Below are 20631 nucleotides of genomic sequence, written 5' to 3'. Positions count from 1 at the left end.
TATAAGATTAATAATCATATGCTGTTAATGTTATTAGTCGATTATGATGACTGGATACTACAATATATAATTATTTTTCTTTTACTTTAGGACCACACATACACCCATACATGTCCACTGACCCACCTGTAACTCCAACAATTAATTATTAAAGAACATTAAGGAACCTCTCTGTGTCCTGCTGATCAGAGCCCCTGTCCTCAAAGTGCTATCAAGCCAGCACCTTCCCAGAGTACCCACTCACATCCAGCACCCCTCATAGTTTTCTGCCAAACAGCAGTTCATATGGAAATAATCCTGTAGAGGCATGGGAAACCTCCTGCACTGCAAACAGAGGATCTAGCCACCTATCCCAATTGCAGTCATCCTTGTGCACAAACTGTATATCAAAACTGAGTGAATGTGGTATACAGGGTAACCAGCTGACATTCAGGGTGCATCAGGTGGGAGCTAATCACGGCCTTGACACTATGCCTTACCCCCGATATCTAATTTCTACTGGCACAACAGGATATTTGTGAACGTCCCCATGCACACACTTATGAACCCATGATGCCTAACCAAAGACCGAGTCAAATCAGGTTTTGGGGAACTATAGACTTTGCACAGTCAGAATCCACCATTGCCCAATGTACAGTATACCACCTGGATCCTTACTGGAATGCTGGGGGCACTCTCTGAGGAAGTGTTGGCCCCATTTCCAGCAGTCCTGCTTTGTGGAACCCCAGGTGAGTCAGGGGCAATGTCCGTAGTGGCAGGAACCTGGGACAGAGAGAAAGAAGATGGAGGATAAGAGGATTAGAGCATTGAGGGGAGGGGAAAGTCTCTGGTGTGAGTGTGAGTCCTGGCTTCCTGTGGGAGGCTGGCATTGGTCGGACAGCTGCTCGTGGCTGTACCTTTGCTCCAGGGCCCCTGGGGTGGATAGTGATCTTCCGCCTAATGCAGTTGCCAGATCCCCAAGGCAGTGGCACTCACCGCCCCCGCTGGCAGACCCTCCACAAATTGCTCCAGTAAGCAAGCAAGTATGTATGTATTGTTCTGCTGTTTGAATGGTGGCTGGTGCCAAGTGCTGCAGCCTCATTACCACCACCTACGGTGTTGATAAATGAACATATGTAATACTTTTAATAAATGCATATATATTGTTATTATTTTCACATTTTAAATATTTAACTTCATTTATTAATTTATTTCTATTAAAATATATATATATAAATAAATATATTTCAGCATTGTAGAGTAGTGTATATATATATATATATATATATATATATATATATATATATAAATACTCTATAAATATATAACGTGTACAAATATATACTACTCTACATATCTAATATTTACATATTGTATTTAAATACAGATACAATGACCATGCTACTTTGATATAAATCTAAAATTCAAAGTTAAAATAAATAAAACATTAATAATATTCAAACTTTCAGGTCAAAACATTTCCACAAAATAACACGTCAACAACAAATCTATGGATCACACTGAGCATCTAATGACAGCGACGTCTGAGCCAGCGGATCATTTCATCAGGACAGGCCGAAGTAACGCTGCTCTGTGCCGCACACAAACTATAAATACGTCAGATCTTAATACATAAACCACATGTTTGAATTCTAAATGACTAATTTCTCGCCTCAAATGATGTTAAAAATTTGTTCTGGGACACAGAAAAATATTTATTTCAGATTCATATTTCTATTATCTGCTGCTATGCCCCGCCGAAATGTATTCTGGGATACATGGCCATCCCATGTCGCCTCCGATGCATACTTGGTAAAAATCGGCAGAGCAAGAACACTTCCGGGTTTGAGAACCGTACTCGCTATTTGCTTACTTGAGAATTGGAACAGAACTTGGACTGAGGCTGATGACGTTTTCACAAGTACGGGAGTACGCAAGTACGCACAAGTATGGATATTGAGAAAGGACTGCCTTGTTGTGTGATGCTTTTCCCCCTGCTCCAGCCACGAATGCTGAGATAAAGAGGGTTGATTAGTAAACTCACCCCAGCTGAGCTAATCAACTTGCCTAGTGCTGCTCCTTTCTGAACCAGCTCTGCCATGTCTCTCTCCTACAGGTGACTGCCCAAAACCACGCCTATCTCCACACTAATCTTAATTGTTGTGGTTCATAATGTGTCGGTCAATCAAACTTAATTTGAACATAAAGTGTAACACAATGCAGCAAGAAGACCTGGGATCACGACCTAGTCGGAACAAGGGCCCCCCCTGTGTGTGCCGGTTTTCTGCAAGTTCTCTGGTTTCCTCCCACAGTCCAAAAACATGTAGATTTTGGGATTAGGCAAATTGGACAGTGTAAATTGACTACAGGTGTGAATGTGAGAGTGAATGGTTGTTTGTCTCTATATGTGGCCTTGTGATGGACTGATGATCTGTCCAGGGTGTAACCCGCCTTTTGCCCTTTGATAGCTGAAATTGGCACCAGCGTCCCGTGCACCTTATGTGGAGGATAAAGCGGTAGAAAGTGGATGAATGGATTGTATAGTTAACTTGAATAAGACTGAATTGGGAAGTTTATGTAACCTATTGAGGATTTTCCTAAAAATCAAATATTAATATACTAAAAGAGCAAATTCAGATTGTTTGAGCTGAATTTTTTTCAAAAACTGTACAGTAAAAATGCATGATAATAGCCATAGTCAGTGTAAACAAATGAGCATTTTACATTTTATGTAACCTATTAGGAGGAGAAAGTAGAAAGTACTGGATGTTTAAGATTAGTAGATTTCTCTACTAAACAGAATAGTGCATCTGTCTGAAGGAATAAAAATTATGAGCTTAAGTTAAAGAAAAGGAAAAAACACAACATAACATATCCCTCCTAAGACAACAATATCCTCACATATCAACAGAAAATACAGCAAACAAGATAAACATCAGCATGTTATTTGCTGGCCCCCCCCACTGAGCGCAATGCAATGGCACCATCTTGTGGCTGTAGCAGATTCCAGACAGGAATATATATTGTTACTAATGGACTGGATAAGCCAGTGAAAAACCTCCCTAAACACCAAACTCAATCTCTGTAGATCAATGTTAATGTATGCTCAATACTAAATGTCCCTTTTGGCTAAGCCTCTTATAGACCTTAGGATTATACACTATAGGATTTTCCTTTATTAAAAATCAAATATGGGGAACATTAGTTTGAGCAGACTTTTCTCTTTGGGGTTGTCTTGGTTGTACATGCTGATGTATCTGATATCAATTCTCTGTTTGCAAAACATCTGGTACATTTTTGTAATGATAATAATCTGGTATTGTCTAGTAAAGTATTTTTTATATTGATGATTTGTCAAAACAATTGAATGAATGTAAAACAGGCTGTATTGTGGGAAACCAAGTTGTCAACCATCTCATGTATGCTGATGACCTTGTTGTATTCTGTCCATATACTGCAGGATTACAACAAATGCTAAGAATATGCACACAATATGGCAGAGAATTTGACATTAACTATAATGCTAAAAAAAGTAAGGCCATGGTAGTGAGATCTAGGGAGGACAGGAAATCGTCCTTTCCTACTTTTTATCTCTCTGATGGCTCCTTAGAAATGACAAAGGAACTAAAATATCTTGGCCATGTCTTTTCTGATGATCTCAGAGATGACAGTGACATCCGTCGTCAGTGCTGTAAAATATATGCACAGGCCAATATGCTGTTAAGAAAATTCTCTGTGTGTTCCGTTGATGTCAAATGTGCTCTGTTCAGGGCCTAAAAGGGCCTAAAAGTGGCTTATAATGACGCCATGAGGTTGTTGCTACGTGTTCCTAGGTGGCACAGTGCCAGCCAGTTATTTGTATCTTCTAATGTACCAACTTGTCCGGCATTGTTGCGTAAGCTGATGTTCAATTTCATGTGTCGTTTGGACCTATCTGATAACTGTGTTATCAAGGCCTTAACCTGCCCCATGATGGGATATCGGCTCACATCTAGGCTTCGCAAGCACTGGCACAATAATTTGCACCGTTTCTTTTAAACTAACAGTGACAAATTACTGTATTTTATATTAATTGTTTGGCTGTTTGTCTACTTGGTTTTGTCTTGTATGTTAAGTGTGTATGTGTATGAGAGTGGACCACTTTTTCGAGTCCAAATAAAGATTATTAATTTTCCTATATTTTTTGAGAAACTGTACACTAAAAATGCATGAAACTCATTGAGAACAAGACTGCATTACATTTGACACCTAAAATCATTCTGCACAGCCTTAGAGCAGTTACAGAATCTCAAGACACGATAGACCCAACAAAAACAGTCTCTAAAGACCTTCACACAGAGGCCGTCAGTACCTCGTGTACTCCACTAATCGCACAACAAAAGACCAACCGGGACTCACAATACCACGGCTGGATGAACAGGAGCTCACTTTCTGATTGAATGCCATTTGCTGGTATTGATAATTGCAATTTTCTTTTCTCCCCTAAACCAAAATTGAATGATACTTCTCTTAAATGATACTCTTTGTTCAAATGGCTTGGCTGCTTGACTGCATTTGTTTATCGCCCTCAGGTGGACCCCAAAGTGACACCAGTGATTCAGCCCCTCAGACGTCTACCGCTTGCCCTCCGGGATGGTGTTGCAGCCAAACTCTGGATTTGTGTAGCTAGGAGCTCACCACTCTCTTCCATGGCTCAAAGGTATTCTCAAAGTTGGACCTATGACAAGGCTACCCTCAAGTGCCCCTCCACCCAGCCAGCCAGCCGGGAGCCGACCTCTGTCTCTCAGGTTGCTTCGTTCCTGGGAGTGACCATTTATTACCTGTGCTTCCTGCCCCACTACTCTGACATGGTAGCATCCCTGTGTCAACTACTGAGAAAGGATGACCCATGATCTTGGTCATCAGTATGCACACAGGCCTTCTCTACACTAAAGACACAGTTAACCTCTTCCCATGTCCTTGCCCAATTTTGACTCTTCTGTACCACCAAACTACTCTGCCTTGCCAGATGATGAGGAACCAGTCCTCATTCAAACACTGTACACACCTCAGCAGCCTGTAGTCATGTTCAAGGACCTGCAAGCAGAGTCAGACAAGAACCCAATACTGTCATCTGTGTTTCAGAGGGGCTCTGCACAATCATCCCAATCAACCTGCGTGCCCACAAGGGGCACCTGGGTATTATTAAAATCTCAAACTAGTATCGTGGCCAGCCATTGACCGGGACATTGAATATCTGGTCCGGAAATGCCCAGCACGTCTACAGAAACCACATACTAACTATCTGGATGGGGACATCATCGTGATCTTACCACACTTACACACTTACATTCCGTACTTAACCAAGTGCTATGAAAGCATTAATTAATAGTCCTGTACTCACTATAAGCAAATGTTTTATAGTTTGCCACAAAATAAATCCATTGAATGTGGCCGTTTTACTCAAGTCTCAACTTGTATAATTGTCTAATTACTAAATCTAAATTTCAAATCAATGTATCCAAGAGCAATGGAACGATACAGTTTCTATTAAAAAAAATAGCTGCAAATAATCAAATTAATTGTCATAAAAATGGCTATGACAAAATGTGTGTTATTCAAAACACCATGAATTCCATAATGCTGCAAATCCAAAAGAACCCCTTGCCTAATTTTGTAACGTTAATGTTAATTTCACTAGCTCACTGTGAGTTTGTGTGAGGTGCACTGGCAGAGAAGAACCCAAAAGCATGACAGAGACAGACGTCAGTTCAAAAAAGCATTCAGTACTTACCAGGGAGTCAGTCCAACAAAGTAAACAAATCCAACAGACAGCAGGCAAGAAAACAGGTCAGATCTGGCTATAAATACTAGGAATGTGGGAGAACTTTGCAAAAACAAGATAATCTGACAGAGGTAAGGTGATAGTAAGTTCACACATATACACAGGAAACTAATGAGGTACAGGTGAGGAGAAGGGGCGGGCAGGATCTGAAATAACAGGAGAGTTACTGATGAGGCATGGAAATGATCAGATATTGTGAACTGTTACAGAACCCCGCCGTCCCAACCAGTTGATCAGGATAGGACCTGTGAAAGTCTGTGATGAGGGATGGATCCAAAATTCTGCAAGCAGGGACCCATGAGTGCTCTTCAGGACCATAGCCCTCCCAGTCAACCAGATACTGCACTCCTCTTGATTAGACGATGGACTGTGAATACAGGTGCCTCATCAATGGGTGGAGGCGATCTGAATGTGCCCAGCGACAGGATTGATTACTTGGGAGATGGTGAATGGACCCACAAAATGGGGAGCCAAATTCTTGGACTGTACACTGAGTGGGAGATCGTGCAATAGTAGCCATACCCGTTGTCCAGGAGCAGTGGTGTAACATAGTAACAACGGGCCCCATTGCAAGCTTTTATGACACACACACACACACACTGTATGCGGTATATATTACACAACAATGTTGTTATGCCCCAGTCTAGGGGTCCTAGGACATAACAAGATAAGGCCTTATCTTGTTATCTAACCACAAACAATTTCTAGTTGTATATTCAGAAAACAAAATGATTTATATACAAAAGTAATTTAAATAACAAAATTAGATGACAATATATTTTAACTGAGGTATAGGCTTCAGGGTTGACTAAGGCCAAAATAACAAACAAAAAGTTGCCTGTCTAGAAAATAATAAACCTTACCTAGTCAACCTTAAGGAAACCAAATGACAGGAAATGTACCTCCCTAACTAAATAAACAGGAGAAAACGCTGCAACAAAACTGGCAGTCCACCCCTACTACTTAAACAAGAACTAAACTACACAAAAGGTCTACAAAGCTGAAGTGTGGCTGGTTGGGAGATGAGGAGGAGGATGAGGAAGTGCATGCTGCCATCTGCCATGCTGCCATTCTGCCCTCTGACGTCCACCATATCGGCTCCTTATGTAGTGGTGGTGTACAGCCAATCGAGAGCCAGGGCCCAGAACTCACAGCAGTGTGAAATAAAAATAATGACTACAGTCATAACAATGTTTATTTCACTTTGGCTATTGTACTGGAAAGATAGAAAGCAGAGGTCAAAGGGGAAGTGATCAGAACCATGGACAGCACTTGGTCAGAGTGCTGAGAGGTAAAAACTATAGCTGTGCCTCAATAGTCAAGGCTGCAAATGTCCATGGATGATGTGTAACAGTTAGGGGATGAAGTAGGCCACAAGGAGTTGACCATCTCTCTGTTTTCTTATTACAAGGATGTCCACCAGAATCATTGTCTAAGCAGGGCTAAGGTGTGTTTCAAACCTGGATGACAAGCCACAAGACAATCTGGCAGAGGTAAGGTTATAGTAAGTTCTTATATATACACAGGCTTAACGAGAAGGGAGGGTGGAAAATTGGCCGACCAGTTTTTTCCACCAGAGCAGGAAGTAAAGGGAGGAGGGAACTAATAAATCAGTCACACCTGATAGCGGAGGAGAGAGAGGAAACAAACTGAAGTTTAGCTTAAAGAAGCTGGAAGGTGGAATGAATGCAGGAGTGCAGACAAATGAAGAAATATTGTGAAGTTCAACACTAAGAAATTTAAAGTGAAATACAGTTTGGTGTGTGGAATAAAAACAAGAGGAATACGATGATCCCAGGAGCAGGAGACCCTGATGATCTTTTGAAACCTGCAGATGCAGAGGCTGAATTCTCAGTTGGAGAATTATAATAATCCTAATCCATTCATATCCCACTGAATTGAAATCATATCAACCCCCCCCCATCTATCACATCTCTCTGAACTGATTTATATGGATTGTCCCCTTGTTCACCCTTGCCCTCCTCCGAACAGAATCAAACTGAACTGAAAGGACATTGTTATTGAAAAACTTGTTGATCTTTTTTGATGCTTTCTCTGATGATTGTGAATTGTGTTTTGAGTTTGTGGGTTGGTCTAATTAAATTATTGTTTTGAATATAACATACACAAAAGTAACCATGCCTTGGTTGTGTGTTCATGTTATGTTGGCATCCTTTCTAACATAGAAATAAGGTAATGGGGTAATATATGAAATTATAAAAATTGATAGCTTTTCATTGTTCTCCTGTCTGGTGCCCAACATTACTTGTGTTTTTGAGAGGCTTCTACACTACAGGCAACTAATGAGGCATGGAACAACAGGTCAGGGAATGAGCTTAATGAATAGGAGGGCAGGATCTGAAACAACAGGTTTTCCCGATCCTTTCCATGCCTCATCATGTATTCACTGTGTTTGATGAGGTCTATGTGCTGATTTAGCAAGGTCTGAAGAACTAAACTGACTTTAAAATTGGACAATTGCTTCATAAATTCACAATTGCTGCAGAAATAGAAAAGCAGAACAGCATTGCATTGTTGATTCAGCTGTGAGTGTGGGATTCTGTTAATCACTGGACAGTTATTGATTTTCTCATGTTTATTTTTTTCCTTTGGAAGGAGATAACCTTCAACAGACTGGAACCATTTCTCAACTGCTGCTGGAAATTATGTCTTTGTGTTTACATACACGTGTACAGAGTGTTAGGGAAGAAGATGATGAGTCAGTGGGGAACTGAAGGTGGAAGGTGAGAGGATAAAAGGAGCAAACTGTGGAGCAACCATCTACATTGACAACCGCACAGGATCAGGAAGGATAATGGGACAAGTGTTGTGGCTGCTGGCCTCTCTGGCCTCTGTGATTTATCTGGTTGATGGTTCTCCACTGTGAGTAGATCTACTGTACCTTTATCCTGCCTGAGCTTTAATTGACTCATAACTAAACTTTAAAGAGTTCAAATGTGCAATCTGTCTGATTAAAGTGTAATGGGAGCAACAGCAAAATGAGGGCTTCTGATTAAAAAGAAATATGTGGATACAAATTAAAGTTAAATTCAGCTCTATTTTACATAAAAAGAGCTGGTGTGTAGTATGCATTTTGTGTCACATAAGACAATGTAATGTGGTCTTTGAAATGATGCCAGTATGTTTGTGAAAATATTGTCCTGCGTTTGCACAGTAATGTTACAACAGCCGAAGATCTGTGATGAACTGGTGTACTGATGGTGTGTTGAATCAAGATAATCCATAGATGACATAAATCCATAGAAAGATAGATGACTTACGTCACAGCAAATAGTATTTTTCTTGTAAATTGAATGTATTTAAACTCAAACACAGACTAAGATTTCATTCTATTTATTTAACCAGGTAAACTACACATAGAGATTAAAATTAAATTAGTTTTGTCATTTTCGAGAGTATTCTAAGCAGAGGCGGCAGCAAACCTGAACGCACTTTTCCCCAGTTCAGTCCGAACAAGTGGAACAGTCAAATGAAAGATGCCACTGGAGCATAAGGCGCAGTGGCTTGTTCTTTGCAGAAAGATACATAAATAGAAGGGAACTGAACCATAACTAAGATTCAGCCAGTGTGTTTATCTGTGTACACTCAGTGAAGGCCATCCAGATTTAAGATATAGTTCACAGTGGTGTGTGAGGTGACTACAACCAGTTATAAAACAAGGCACAGTGATAAACAGAATCCAAAGACTGGAGATTTGGCTGAAGCACTCAAATACAGGACATCGCCACAATCAAAGGTAAGAAGGTTGCTGATACAAGAAGCTTCTGAGGGAGAAGCCAGATTTATTTTGATCGTAGAAGTCAAGCTTCACTCTGAGAAACTAAAAAACTAAGAAGTCGAAAGCCTGTGAAATCGAGTGAGAACAGCAATATATCATGGTGTCACCAGCATAAAAATGATGGAAGACATTTGACAAATTATCACATAGTTTGTTGATGTAAATGGAGAATAAAATGGGTCCTAAGACCGAACCATGTGTCACACCTATGAGGCCTTAAGAAAAGGGGAAAACGAACCAGCCACTGGAAGACACTGCATTCCATTGGACAGATAATCAGCAAGTGATTGTTTGATAAAGACAAACAATAAAGATGTAACGCTAACATCCCTAACATTACACGGTGCAGTCTGACAAGAGTATTTGTCTTTTCCTGGTCTCTGTAGGAAGGTGATGTCTGCCCCAAATGTGTTACGTGTAGGAACAACAGAGAACATCTTTGTGGAGTGTCAAGACTGTACAGGGGGAGACATACAGGTTCACATCAACGTAATGGACCATCCAACCAAGCTGGTGACCACATCTGTGACCCTTACCAGTGCAAATAACTTCCAGGCACTTGGACAAATAAAGGTAAATGAAACACTATTAATTAATATCTGAGCATGAGTGCAGATGAGAGATCTAGGGTGTATTGTTTGCATTCATTTTCTCATTACAATTACACAGCCCAGCCAAAACAAATGTCACATAGTCAAATACTCCACTTAGTTCCCACTGTACAAGCCTATGAGACCATGTTATGATGGGGTTGCTTCACTTGTGCAGGTCAAGTTTTAGCAACTGTAAATTTACTGAACAACCAGATGTTCTAGCATATTCCAAGTTCAAATTGTGCAAAGGAGCATGAGACATCATTTTCTCACATTGGTCACCACAGTGTCCACATGCTGGAGAAGACTTGACACAACAATCCAACTCTCCCATCATAAATACCAAAAAAAAAAAGAATTCAGCTGTGGATTGAAGTAAATGTTGTGCCATTGCATTGACTTATTGAAACAGTGCCTCATCTGACAATAATCATCTGTCACTGCATTTTTCATGTATTCTTTTATTGTGACAGGTGTATATGATATGGTAAAACCAGGTCTTTAAGGTATGATGAGGCCTGATCATTAAGTGCTTTGTATGTGAGGAGGACAATTTTAAATTGTATTCAATTTAAAATCGGTAGAGAAGCTAACACTGGAGTGATATGGTCTCTCTTTCTAGTTCCTGTCAGAACTTGTGCTGCAGCATTTTAAATTAACAGGAGGATTGCAGTAATCTAATCTAGATGTAACAAAAGCATGAATAATAAAACAATATTACATTTTAACCTAATATTTACTTATTTTCATTTTGAATTATGTTTTTATCTTGAGTGCTTATGCTGTTTGTATGTTGTATTTGTCACTTGTTTACCTCTGACCTCTTTGCTGCTCTAAAAAGTGAATTTCCCCAGTGTGGGATCATTAAAGTCTAATCATATACACCTGTCCTGCTCCTCATTACTGATTCCTCTGCTGCCTTCAGATCCCCGCTGAACAGTTTAGCAGGGACGCCACCCTGAAGCAGTATGTCAACCTGCAAGCTCAGTTCCCTGACCGCCTGCTGGAGAAAGTCGTCCTTGTGTCCTTCCTGTCCGGCTACATCTTCATCCAGACTGACAAGAGCCTCTACACCCCTGACAGTAAAGGTGTGTTCAGCACAACATTGGTGCTAAACAACACACATAGTGTTGTGTTGTTTGTGAATGCTTTTTTAGAAAGAATGAATCGTTTGGGTGAACAAACTGAACTGAATCACTTACTGAAACAGTTTGTTTCAGCTGAGCTATGCTCTGTTGTGACTCGAGTGAGACAGCGGCCCGTGATAGTGGACGGGGCAAAAGTGATTCGTTCACTGCTGACACATATGACGCTTTTCCAGCACGCAAAAGCACCATTTGTTCCATATGTTTTTTGCTTTTCCATTAGCGACAGTACCTGGTATTTTTTTAGTACCTGCTCTGACAAGGTTCCAAGCGAGCTGAACCAATACTATGTGTACACCGACAGACTGCCGGCCATTGATTGAGTGTCATCACTGAAAGAGTTATGAGCGCGGCGTCCGACACAGGAATCAAACCGAACAATGCCGAACTGTAGATGAGTTAAAAAGACTCATGAACCTCACCGAACATCACTGCTGCGTTCAGATCTCGCCACCTTTCATAGTTTCTGTTGCATGTTGAAACCTACAATATGACAAAAACAGCGGACTGAGACGTTTCAGTTCCTCTCACTGTTAGGAAACAGTGTGTGTACTGATACATTAGGTGATTTGTTCACTGACCATACTGGGTATTAATCAGTGTATCAGTGCACTGAATGTGTGATTCAGCAAATCCAAGAACAGTGTCGAACTGGAGATCAGTTCAAAAGCCTAAAGATTCCAGAAAATGTGTGTAAAATGTGTGAAAACTCGAACTCTTAACATTTAGCAAGTAAACTTCAGCTGTGTTGCAGTTCCGTGACTGAGTCAGACGGAGTCTGCACTTGAGTTATGCAGGAAGAACTGAACGATTCGATGAGTGAATCTTTTGAACAAAACTTTTTAGTTAATTGATTCTAAAGACTCAGTATGCCGAAAAGAACAGTTTTTCCCATCACCACTGTGACTAGTCCACATATGATAGTACATCAGAACACACTGTGTATCACACTCTGCATTTTTAAATGTCTAATCAACCTCTTTCTCTTCCTGTCAGTTCTTTACAGCCTGTTTGCAGTGACACCTCGTATGGAGCCCGTGCAGATTAATGAGATGAATGACTTAATTGACGTTGAGATTATGGTAATTGACATTGAGATTATGGTATATACTGTACATCTATATGCTGACGACACTGTTATTTATACATCTAGTTCCTTCCTGACTACTGCATTGTCTTCATTGTAGGCCAGTTTCAATTACGTCCAACACACTTTTTCTAGTTTCCTTTTAGTTTTAAATACAAACAAGGCAATCAGAGATGGCAGACTTCACCCCATACACATAACAAGTCGGTCTATATGTGTAACAGACTCTGTGGCGTAACGGTAGAGCGTCAAATTCAAATTCTAACAAGCCTCTGTCGGCCTCTGTTGCTCATATTGCAAGCAAGTGAGGAAGCGCACACACAGAGACACCACCACCAAAAACAATACCTCACTACCACTCCGTGGGGTGAAGTAACAAAACTAAATGCATGGTTTTCAGCATTATTCTTGGATTTGCTGAGACTGATTTTGACAGCTGAAGCCGCTGAAGCAGGGCGCATGTTTGCTGAACGGATTGTGATTCAGTATCTCCGGCTTTCGGCAGTGCTGTCATTAAATACACCAAACTCCTCTGTAAAAATTGAGATTTTAGAAATGTTCTTGCTAAACACTGAAGATTAATGGACATTTTCGGGGAAATGTATTTTTAACTGATCTAAAGTTCTGTATTATTCGATATGCTGAGGCTGATTGGGACAGTTTAAGCTGCTGAATCACTCTCGCACATTCAGCATAACTTTATACACCAGTGCACATACCACACACACGCACACACCTCTCTGTCTCAGTGAGTGTGTCAAGCTTCTTGGGCAAAATAGCCAAGTGTCTTGGTTGTGGCAGTTATACTGTACGAATTTGTAAAAAGGTAATGGTTTCACTTTGTTTTTGTTTGTTTGTTTTTAGACTCCTGAAGGCATCACTTTAGCTGTTGATTCAGCCTCTGCAACATCGGGAATCCACTCTAATGCTTTCAAACTAGGTGAAAATGTCAGGTTAGTTCTATTTTGTTTTTACAATTCAAAAACATGATCAGAAGGTCTATACCACTCTCATAACATCTCATAAAAATGTTATAGCATCCAGGGGATAATCAGCATAGTGTACAATATTCCTGTCTGAGCTAACATCCATTAGTTTCTCTATCACAAGCCATCCCTGAGATTCTTGTTCACCTCTGTTGTCTCTGTAAACGTCACGCTCTGACACATGTTAATCACCACAGGAATATTGCTTCCCAGTTTTTGTATGACGATTTAGCTCCGCTGCTTCATCACAGCTTTCCCTGCTTGAGAGCTCTGCTGTATAAAGTCTCCCAAGGCTCATAGTCATAGTTAAGTCCTGATAATGGTCCTAGGGATGGTCAATATTGGTCAGTCATAGTGAGATATAATATTGGCCAGTAATTGTCATTAGTAGTCACAGTTGTCTCACTTTGACGGTCATACCACATAAATTTGAATATTAGGTATGGTCATCTGTGGAGAGAACATCAGCCTTCTGGCTTCTCCCTCTCTGGGGGTCACCATCGCGAACCATCTATCTGCATATTTGTCCGTAGAGTTGTTGCTATTTTTTTTTTGCTTTTTTTTTTACAAAGTGACAAAAACTGTGTGGACCCTGCAACTGTAAAAACAAGTGTGTGTGTGTGTGTGTGTGCGCGGGCAGTCCTGGAGTCTGGAAAGTGGTGGCCAAATTCTGCGACAACCGACAGCAGAGCTACACTGCAGAGTTTGAGGTCAAAGACTATGGTGCGTCCCTTTTACCTGCAGTTTACCTTTTACCTGTTCTGTTAGAGTAAGAAAAAAGAACAAGAACTCATAATGTAAGTATTTACTTTCTGATTGTACTTTTCTGATGCACATACACATATACATTTCCAGTGCTGCCAGGTTTTGAGGTGAAGCTGATACCTTTGAGCTCCTTCTTCTATGAGGACAGTCCAGATCTCCCTGTCATCATCAAAGCTTTGTACGTATGTGTTATGTCTCTGGCCTATAGAAACCAGGGGTAGCGTGTGTGTGTGTGTGTCTTCCAACTCCTATTTCCAAAGAAAGCCAAATAAGTCTGCAGGACAACAAAAACTCTTTATAAACCTAATCTTACCTCCAAAAAGAAAACTAATAAGAAAAGACAGAAAAGCTTACCTAAGCTCCAAAGAGGAGAAAAGAAAGGTGAAACAAAATGGCTTCTCTCTCCAACTATTACTACCTTTTAAATTTAACATAAAAATGAACAATTGTGTCCAAGCACTACAGCAAGTATTATTTACCTTGACTAAACAAAAAACTCTGTCAAAAGCAAAAAAAACTACTTAGATTTCAAAGTGAACTTAAACACCATACACAAGAAACAACCCACTTATCTTTATGTTATCTTACAGTATTTTTTAAAATGTGTGTTTTTTTGGATTTACTGTACCTGCCTGAATTAAAAAAATAAATAAATAAAAACACCGTAATTAGATACATTTGCGTACATTTTAAACAAGCTACTTTAACTTGAGGGCCGCACGGTGGTATAGTGGTTAGCACTCTCGCCTTGCAGCGAGAAGACCCGGGTTCGAGCCCCGGTTGGAACAAGGGCCTTTCTGCATGGAGTTTGCATGTTCTCCCCGTGTGTGCGTGGGTTCTCTCCGGGTTCTCCGGCTTCCTCCCAAAGTCCAAAAACATGCAATGTGGGGAATAGGTAAATTGGACACTCCAAATTGACCATAGGAGTGAGTGTGAGAGTGAATGGTTGTTTGTCTCTAGTTGTGTGTGGCCCTGCGATGGACTGGCGAACTGTCCAGGGTGTACCCCGCCTATCGCCCGATGTAGCTGAGATTGGCACAGCACCCCCCGCGACCCTCTGGTGGAGGATAAAGCGGTAGATGATGACTGACTGACTTTAACTTGAGTACATTTTTAGACCAGTACTTTTACTTGAGTAGAGTATTTCAGTGCTCTTTTCACCTAATACTACTTTTAACATCTTTTCAACAACACACACACAATTTGCTTGGAAAGGCGGTGAGGAGGAAGCCCAGAGTGTGGATTAAGGAGGGTTTATATAGTCCAGGCCCCAATCTCTTCATGGTGAGCCAATCTCCTTGAAATGATCCACTCAGTGTGCCACCTGGTTGCTGACATCCACCTGAGAGACTGACAATCACACAGACACACCCACACCACACTCACACAGTCACTCTCTGAAAGGAGAGAAACTGCAAATGATGGTGCCAAACAAACCAAAAACATGTGACCCAGGTTCATAACAGTATGCTGTTTTTTATTTTGTGGCTTTCAGAACTGGAATCATTAAGGGCTAAGTGGAGGAGAAAATAAATGATGTCATTAAGAGGTTGTGTTGCTGTTTTTGTCTGGCTTCCATTGAAACTGTTTCTTGTGGCTTCAGGTATCTGTTTGGTGAAGAGGTAACTGGCACAGCATACGTGGTATTTGGGGTTGTGCTCGAAGGTCAGAAGAGGAGCTTTCCAAACGCTCTTCAGAGAGTAGCGGTGAGGACATACTTAGCCAGTTATGCCAGTTATCATTGTTTTTTGAATTAAGGCTTTATATGTACCACACAATCAGAGAGACTATTTTCCAGTTTTACAGTTGCCTGTTGTCACCACCAGTTAAATGGTTTATGTATTTATGATGATCAGAATAAATCAAGTGATGTAAGTGTTAAATATTTTGTAGCTTATCTCTAAATGTCTGCTTTTTCTCTATGTCATATTAGATTGAAAATGGTGCTGGAGTGGCCAAACTGAAGAGGGAACACATCACACAGACCTTCCAAAATATCGACCAGCTTGTGGGGAGTTCCATATTTGTGGCAGTCAGTGTGCTGACAGAGAGTGGTAAGAAAAACAGTCTGTGTCACATGATCATGTTTCATGATTTTAATTTCATTGATGATCAATAACAAAATGTCAAACACCTTCTGTTAAAGTGTTAGTGTGTGTGTTTCTACATCAATTCAACAGGTAGTGAAATGGTGGAGGCAGAGGTGAGAGGCATCCAGATCGTTAGATCCCCCTACACCATTCACTTCAAGAGAACACCCAAATATTTCAAACCAGGAATGTCCTTCGATGTTTCGGTAATGCATTTACTCATAATTTACAATTATAATATATAATAATATAATTCCTAATTACTGAATAATTTAACAAGACAGTTCAATATATTCTTATTGTTCAGCTGTTTGTTTCTTTCATGGCAGATTGAAGTTGTGAATCCAGATGAAACTCCAGCTCAAGGTGTTGCTGTGGTGGTGAATCCAGGTGAAGTGAAGGTTTTGACTGCAGCTAATGGCCTTGCAAAGCTTATCGTCAATACAGAGGCAAGAGCATCAGATTTGAGAATCACTGTAAGTCTCTGAAACATTTTCCTTTCCTTTCCCTTCATACTTTGTTTTTAATGGAAGCTGAATCAACTGACATTTTATCTACTTGCAATATTTAAAATAAAGTGGCACTATCACCAAATTATGTAACTTCATTTACTTGACACTGTTCTGTGAACAGATTAACGTAATACTACCGAGATGAACTACTATTTAGAGATTAGATTACACTGCCTCAGACACAGACCTGGTAGCTTGCATTAGCTGAAGTGGTGGCTCTTATGATTCAAAGCTCAAACTCAGGACTACAGACGTCCAGGGTTAGTTTGTCACAACCTACTTTTATTAGCAGAAGTTCACAGTGTGAATTCTAATTTCACTGCTATATATATATATATATATATATATATATATTATTATATGAATGTCACAATTGTTGTAGAAATACATGGCTAACAGAAAAGAGACCACCTCTGTGTCACTCTTTATGCCTGTCATCTCCTTCAGTGTTTACCAACTGTAACCTGTTTGTCCCACCCCCTCACTGTTATTGGCTAGAGGATATAAACACAATGGCTATATTGTCATTTTTCAGTTATTGTCAGTACTTCACTATATACGACTGGATAGAACAGTACAGATCTGGGACCTTTTATATTTCTTTACATTGCTGTGTTTGTAAACCTGTGTGTGTCTCTGATTTTAGGCAAAAACCAGTGATCCTCGTATTTTAGCAGAAAGACAAGCATCAGCCACCATGGTAGCTCTTCCATATAAAAGCATAAGCAACAGCTACATCCACATAGGTAAATAAAATCCTGAAATACTGTAACTTCAAATGGTAAAACACATTAATGATGGCAGAGTACCATGAAATCTTTTCATTGTGCAGAACTCATCACAAAATTGTTTTTCACAGGTGTGGATACAGCAGAGCTGCAGTTAGGAGACTATCTGAAGATCAACCTCTACTTGAACAGGCCGTCAAATCAAGACACTGATATCACATACCTGGTGAGCCACATGCTATGACCTACTGATTGTTCTATATAAACTTGTGTTTGGGTCCATGCTGATGTTTTAATCTGTGTCCCCAGATCCTGAGCAGAGGTCAGTTGATCCAACATGGCCGTTACAGGACAAGAGGACAAGTAATAATTTCCCTGACCATTCCCATCACCAAAGACATGCTGCCATCATTCCGCATCATAGCCTACTACCATCCAAATGACAATGAAGTGGTATCAGACTCTGTCTGGGTGGATGTCAAGGACTCCTGCATGGGCTCGGTGAGACACACAATATTGATATAGTGGAGTTAGAATAAGTGAACAACAAGATACAATATTTCTATGAAATGTAGAATAAGTGTGTGTGTGTGTGTGCTGCTTTAACAAACACAAAATGTTCACTTTACTTTACAATCAGCTGAAGTTAGAACCATTGAGACCTGCTGCATCCTATAAGCCTGAAAGTACGATTGGTCTGAAGGTTACTGGAGATCCAGGAGCCACAGTTGGACTGGTGGCAGTTAACAAAGGAGTCTCTGTCCTGAATAACAAGCACCGCGTCACCCAGAAAAAGGTTATTATTACTATTTTAATTAATTTTCATCTTTGAATTATGGAAGGTGTGCAACATAAAAAGTGGTGTAATGGAATTCACATTTTCTAGTATGTGTATGGTTCAGATCAATACATTCTAAAACAAACTATATGCAAGTGTTAAGGTTTACTTTAATGCCATCCATCATGTTAAGACATGGAGGATGAACATTGTCACTCAGGACCATCATTTTTGTGGTTTGTGTGTTTGTATGTCTGTGTGAAAATGTCTTCCACTCTGTTCAGGTGTGGGACATTGTGGAGAAATATGACACAGGCTGCACCCCAGGTGGAGGAAAGGATGGTATGAATGTGTTCTACGATGCTGGGCTGTTATTTGAGTCCAGCACAGCTTCTGGAACTCCTTACAGACAAGGTGACACTATTTTCACTTTTGGTTTCTCCCTATCCTCTCAGGATCAAGACATTTAACAATAGTGAAATTGTTTTGGAAAATAATTTGGTGTGGAAGTTTTGCGGTCCTCGTTCTACTGGCTAATAGACAGTAGATATGATAATCCTTACTCCCCCTGTCATGTCGCACTGTTTCTTAAATTGGACCAGAGAGTACATCCTTCTCACCAGCTTTGTGTTTAGGTGGAGGCAGAAACCTCCACAACAGATATATTGAACTCCTAACAAGATTGTTTGACATCAGAGCAAGTGAAAATAAATTAACCATACAATTCAAGTTGTATAAAGTTTAAATGTTCCAATAAATGTGTTTCTTGCAAAAGACAAGTGTAGTCTAACATTGTTGGGATCGGTTCAACCTTTTTTCTGTGTTGCATTTTCAGAAATAAAATGTCCAGCCCCCAGAAGGAGGAGAAGACAAACCACTATTATGGACGTCACAAGCAGCTCAAGTAAGAACCACAGCTCTAAATCAGCAGTGATTTAATGTGCACTCACATCATAGGGCTTAACAATGCGAATGTTTTACTTGCATTTGTACTGTAATTCATCAAATGTATTTAGTTGCACATGTGCTGGTAACAAAAATGACCAGTGAAGCTAACTGAACCAGAAATATCCCATGATCCATCTCCAGAGGGAGAGCAGCTCCCTCTCTCTCTCTCACACTCTCTCACACTCTCTCTCACTCTCTCTCACTCTCTCTCACTCTCTCTCACACACACACACACACTCCTCTACACGCACAGTGTGTGCGAAGCACTGTCGCAAAATGTGTGAGCACACGTGTGCAGGGGTGCGCCATGGGGTGCCTGGCCAGGGGTTGCACAGGCAATATATTGACTTGACTACAGTAGACCGCATACACACTGACCTGTGCTCAATCACAGTAGTTTATTGTATGTGTGGCCAAATCATGAATGAGACGACCAGACACTAAAATAATTTTGGGTTGTTTATTCCGTGACTGAACTTATATAATAAAAAGAAAGCCCAGCATTAAGGGTTTAATTTTGAGGGTGACATTCACATATACAAAAATTGAAATAAATGAAATAAAATAAAATTCAGTTTTCCCTCTGGCTTCACTTGGCTTCAATTTTTACCACTAAAAAACAAACAGGAGTGGCTCTCACTTTTTCTAAACAAAAAACACAAAATGCACATTTCTAGCCACACTCAGTTCAGTAATTTTACAATAACACATAATTCACAGTAACAACATGCATTGATTGATAACTCATATAGGTGAATTCAATTAACAACTGTAAACGAAATGCAATTTTATCAACCCGTGTGCTATAACTAAAAAAAATGGCTTCACTCACTTCTAACGTAGAGTTTGAGAACCTGGCCCCAAACGATGCAGCTCACTCAGCTTTCTCTCCCCTCTGTGAGGTAGATCAAACAAAATAAACAGTTTCATAAATTAAACAATGCCTGACGACAGAACGATCCCAATCATTTCACATACACATTCCAAGTGACTTACGCTGACCCGCTGCCGTATTGCGTCCGCTCTCGGCACGGAGGGAAATAAAACACTAACCGATCCCTCACCGATCCTCTGCAACACCCAAGCAGGCACACTCTGGTCAGCCGCTTAACTCGACCGTCTCGTCTATAGACTTAATACTACTTCGTCTCACGGAGGCACAAAATCAGCTCACTTATTTTCACAGTGACCATACCCACAACACTGCCGTCATTCCTCTCATTCTGTTACCGCTATTTTTCTAGCGGGAAAATTCCCAACTTCCGTGTTTTGGTCAGTCTCGCGAGTCTCCCTCTCAGGTGGTTCTTAAAGTGACATACACAACAGGTACCAAAAAACACACTCCCGTATATTCACCGGGCTACATATGTTTTGAACACAATGGGACCTCTGTCCCG

At 40.4% G+C, this 20631-nt stretch overlaps 1 protein-coding gene and 1 long non-coding RNA gene across 2 annotated transcripts in view; one reads left to right on the top strand and one right to left on the bottom strand.

Annotated features, from left to right (window-relative positions):
* The window catches only part of LOC122770798 (complement C3-like), a 37892-nt gene that overhangs the window by 401 nt on the left and 16860 nt on the right, over window positions 1-20631 (top strand). The window contains exons 2-21 of the mRNA XM_044027915.1: window positions 91-1022; window positions 4551-4678; window positions 6013-7296; window positions 8420-8686; window positions 9989-10175; window positions 11121-11283; window positions 12337-12422; window positions 13292-13380; window positions 14054-14136; window positions 14269-14356; window positions 15782-15884; window positions 16112-16232; window positions 16359-16474; window positions 16598-16744; window positions 17427-17526; window positions 17640-17734; window positions 17818-18009; window positions 18149-18304; window positions 18571-18700; window positions 19122-19190. Of these exons, the coding sequence (XP_043883850.1) occupies window positions 8619-8686; window positions 9989-10175; window positions 11121-11283; window positions 12337-12422; window positions 13292-13380; window positions 14054-14136; window positions 14269-14356; window positions 15782-15884; window positions 16112-16232; window positions 16359-16474; window positions 16598-16744; window positions 17427-17526; window positions 17640-17734; window positions 17818-18009; window positions 18149-18304; window positions 18571-18700; window positions 19122-19190 (1993 nt within the window). The 5' untranslated portion in view covers window positions 91-1022; window positions 4551-4678; window positions 6013-7296; window positions 8420-8618. The remainder of the gene's footprint in view (window positions 1-90; window positions 1023-4550; window positions 4679-6012; window positions 7297-8419; window positions 8687-9988; window positions 10176-11120; window positions 11284-12336; window positions 12423-13291; window positions 13381-14053; window positions 14137-14268; window positions 14357-15781; window positions 15885-16111; window positions 16233-16358; window positions 16475-16597; window positions 16745-17426; window positions 17527-17639; window positions 17735-17817; window positions 18010-18148; window positions 18305-18570; window positions 18701-19121; window positions 19191-20631) is intronic.
* Window positions 19681-20510, bottom strand: LOC122770800. The gene is made up of 2 exons (XR_006360556.1): window positions 20231-20510; window positions 19681-20129 (listed from the first exon to the last, which is right to left on the bottom strand). It is a non-coding gene; the product is annotated as an uncharacterized LOC122770800 (long non-coding RNA).

The sequence above is a fragment of the Solea senegalensis genome, linkage group LG6 (assembly GCF_019176455.1).
Source record: "Solea senegalensis isolate Sse05_10M linkage group LG6, IFAPA_SoseM_1, whole genome shotgun sequence".
In the NCBI taxonomy this organism is placed as follows: Eukaryota; Metazoa; Chordata; class Actinopteri; order Pleuronectiformes; family Soleidae; genus Solea; species Solea senegalensis.
This window is presented reverse-complemented; position numbering and strand designations above follow the sequence as displayed.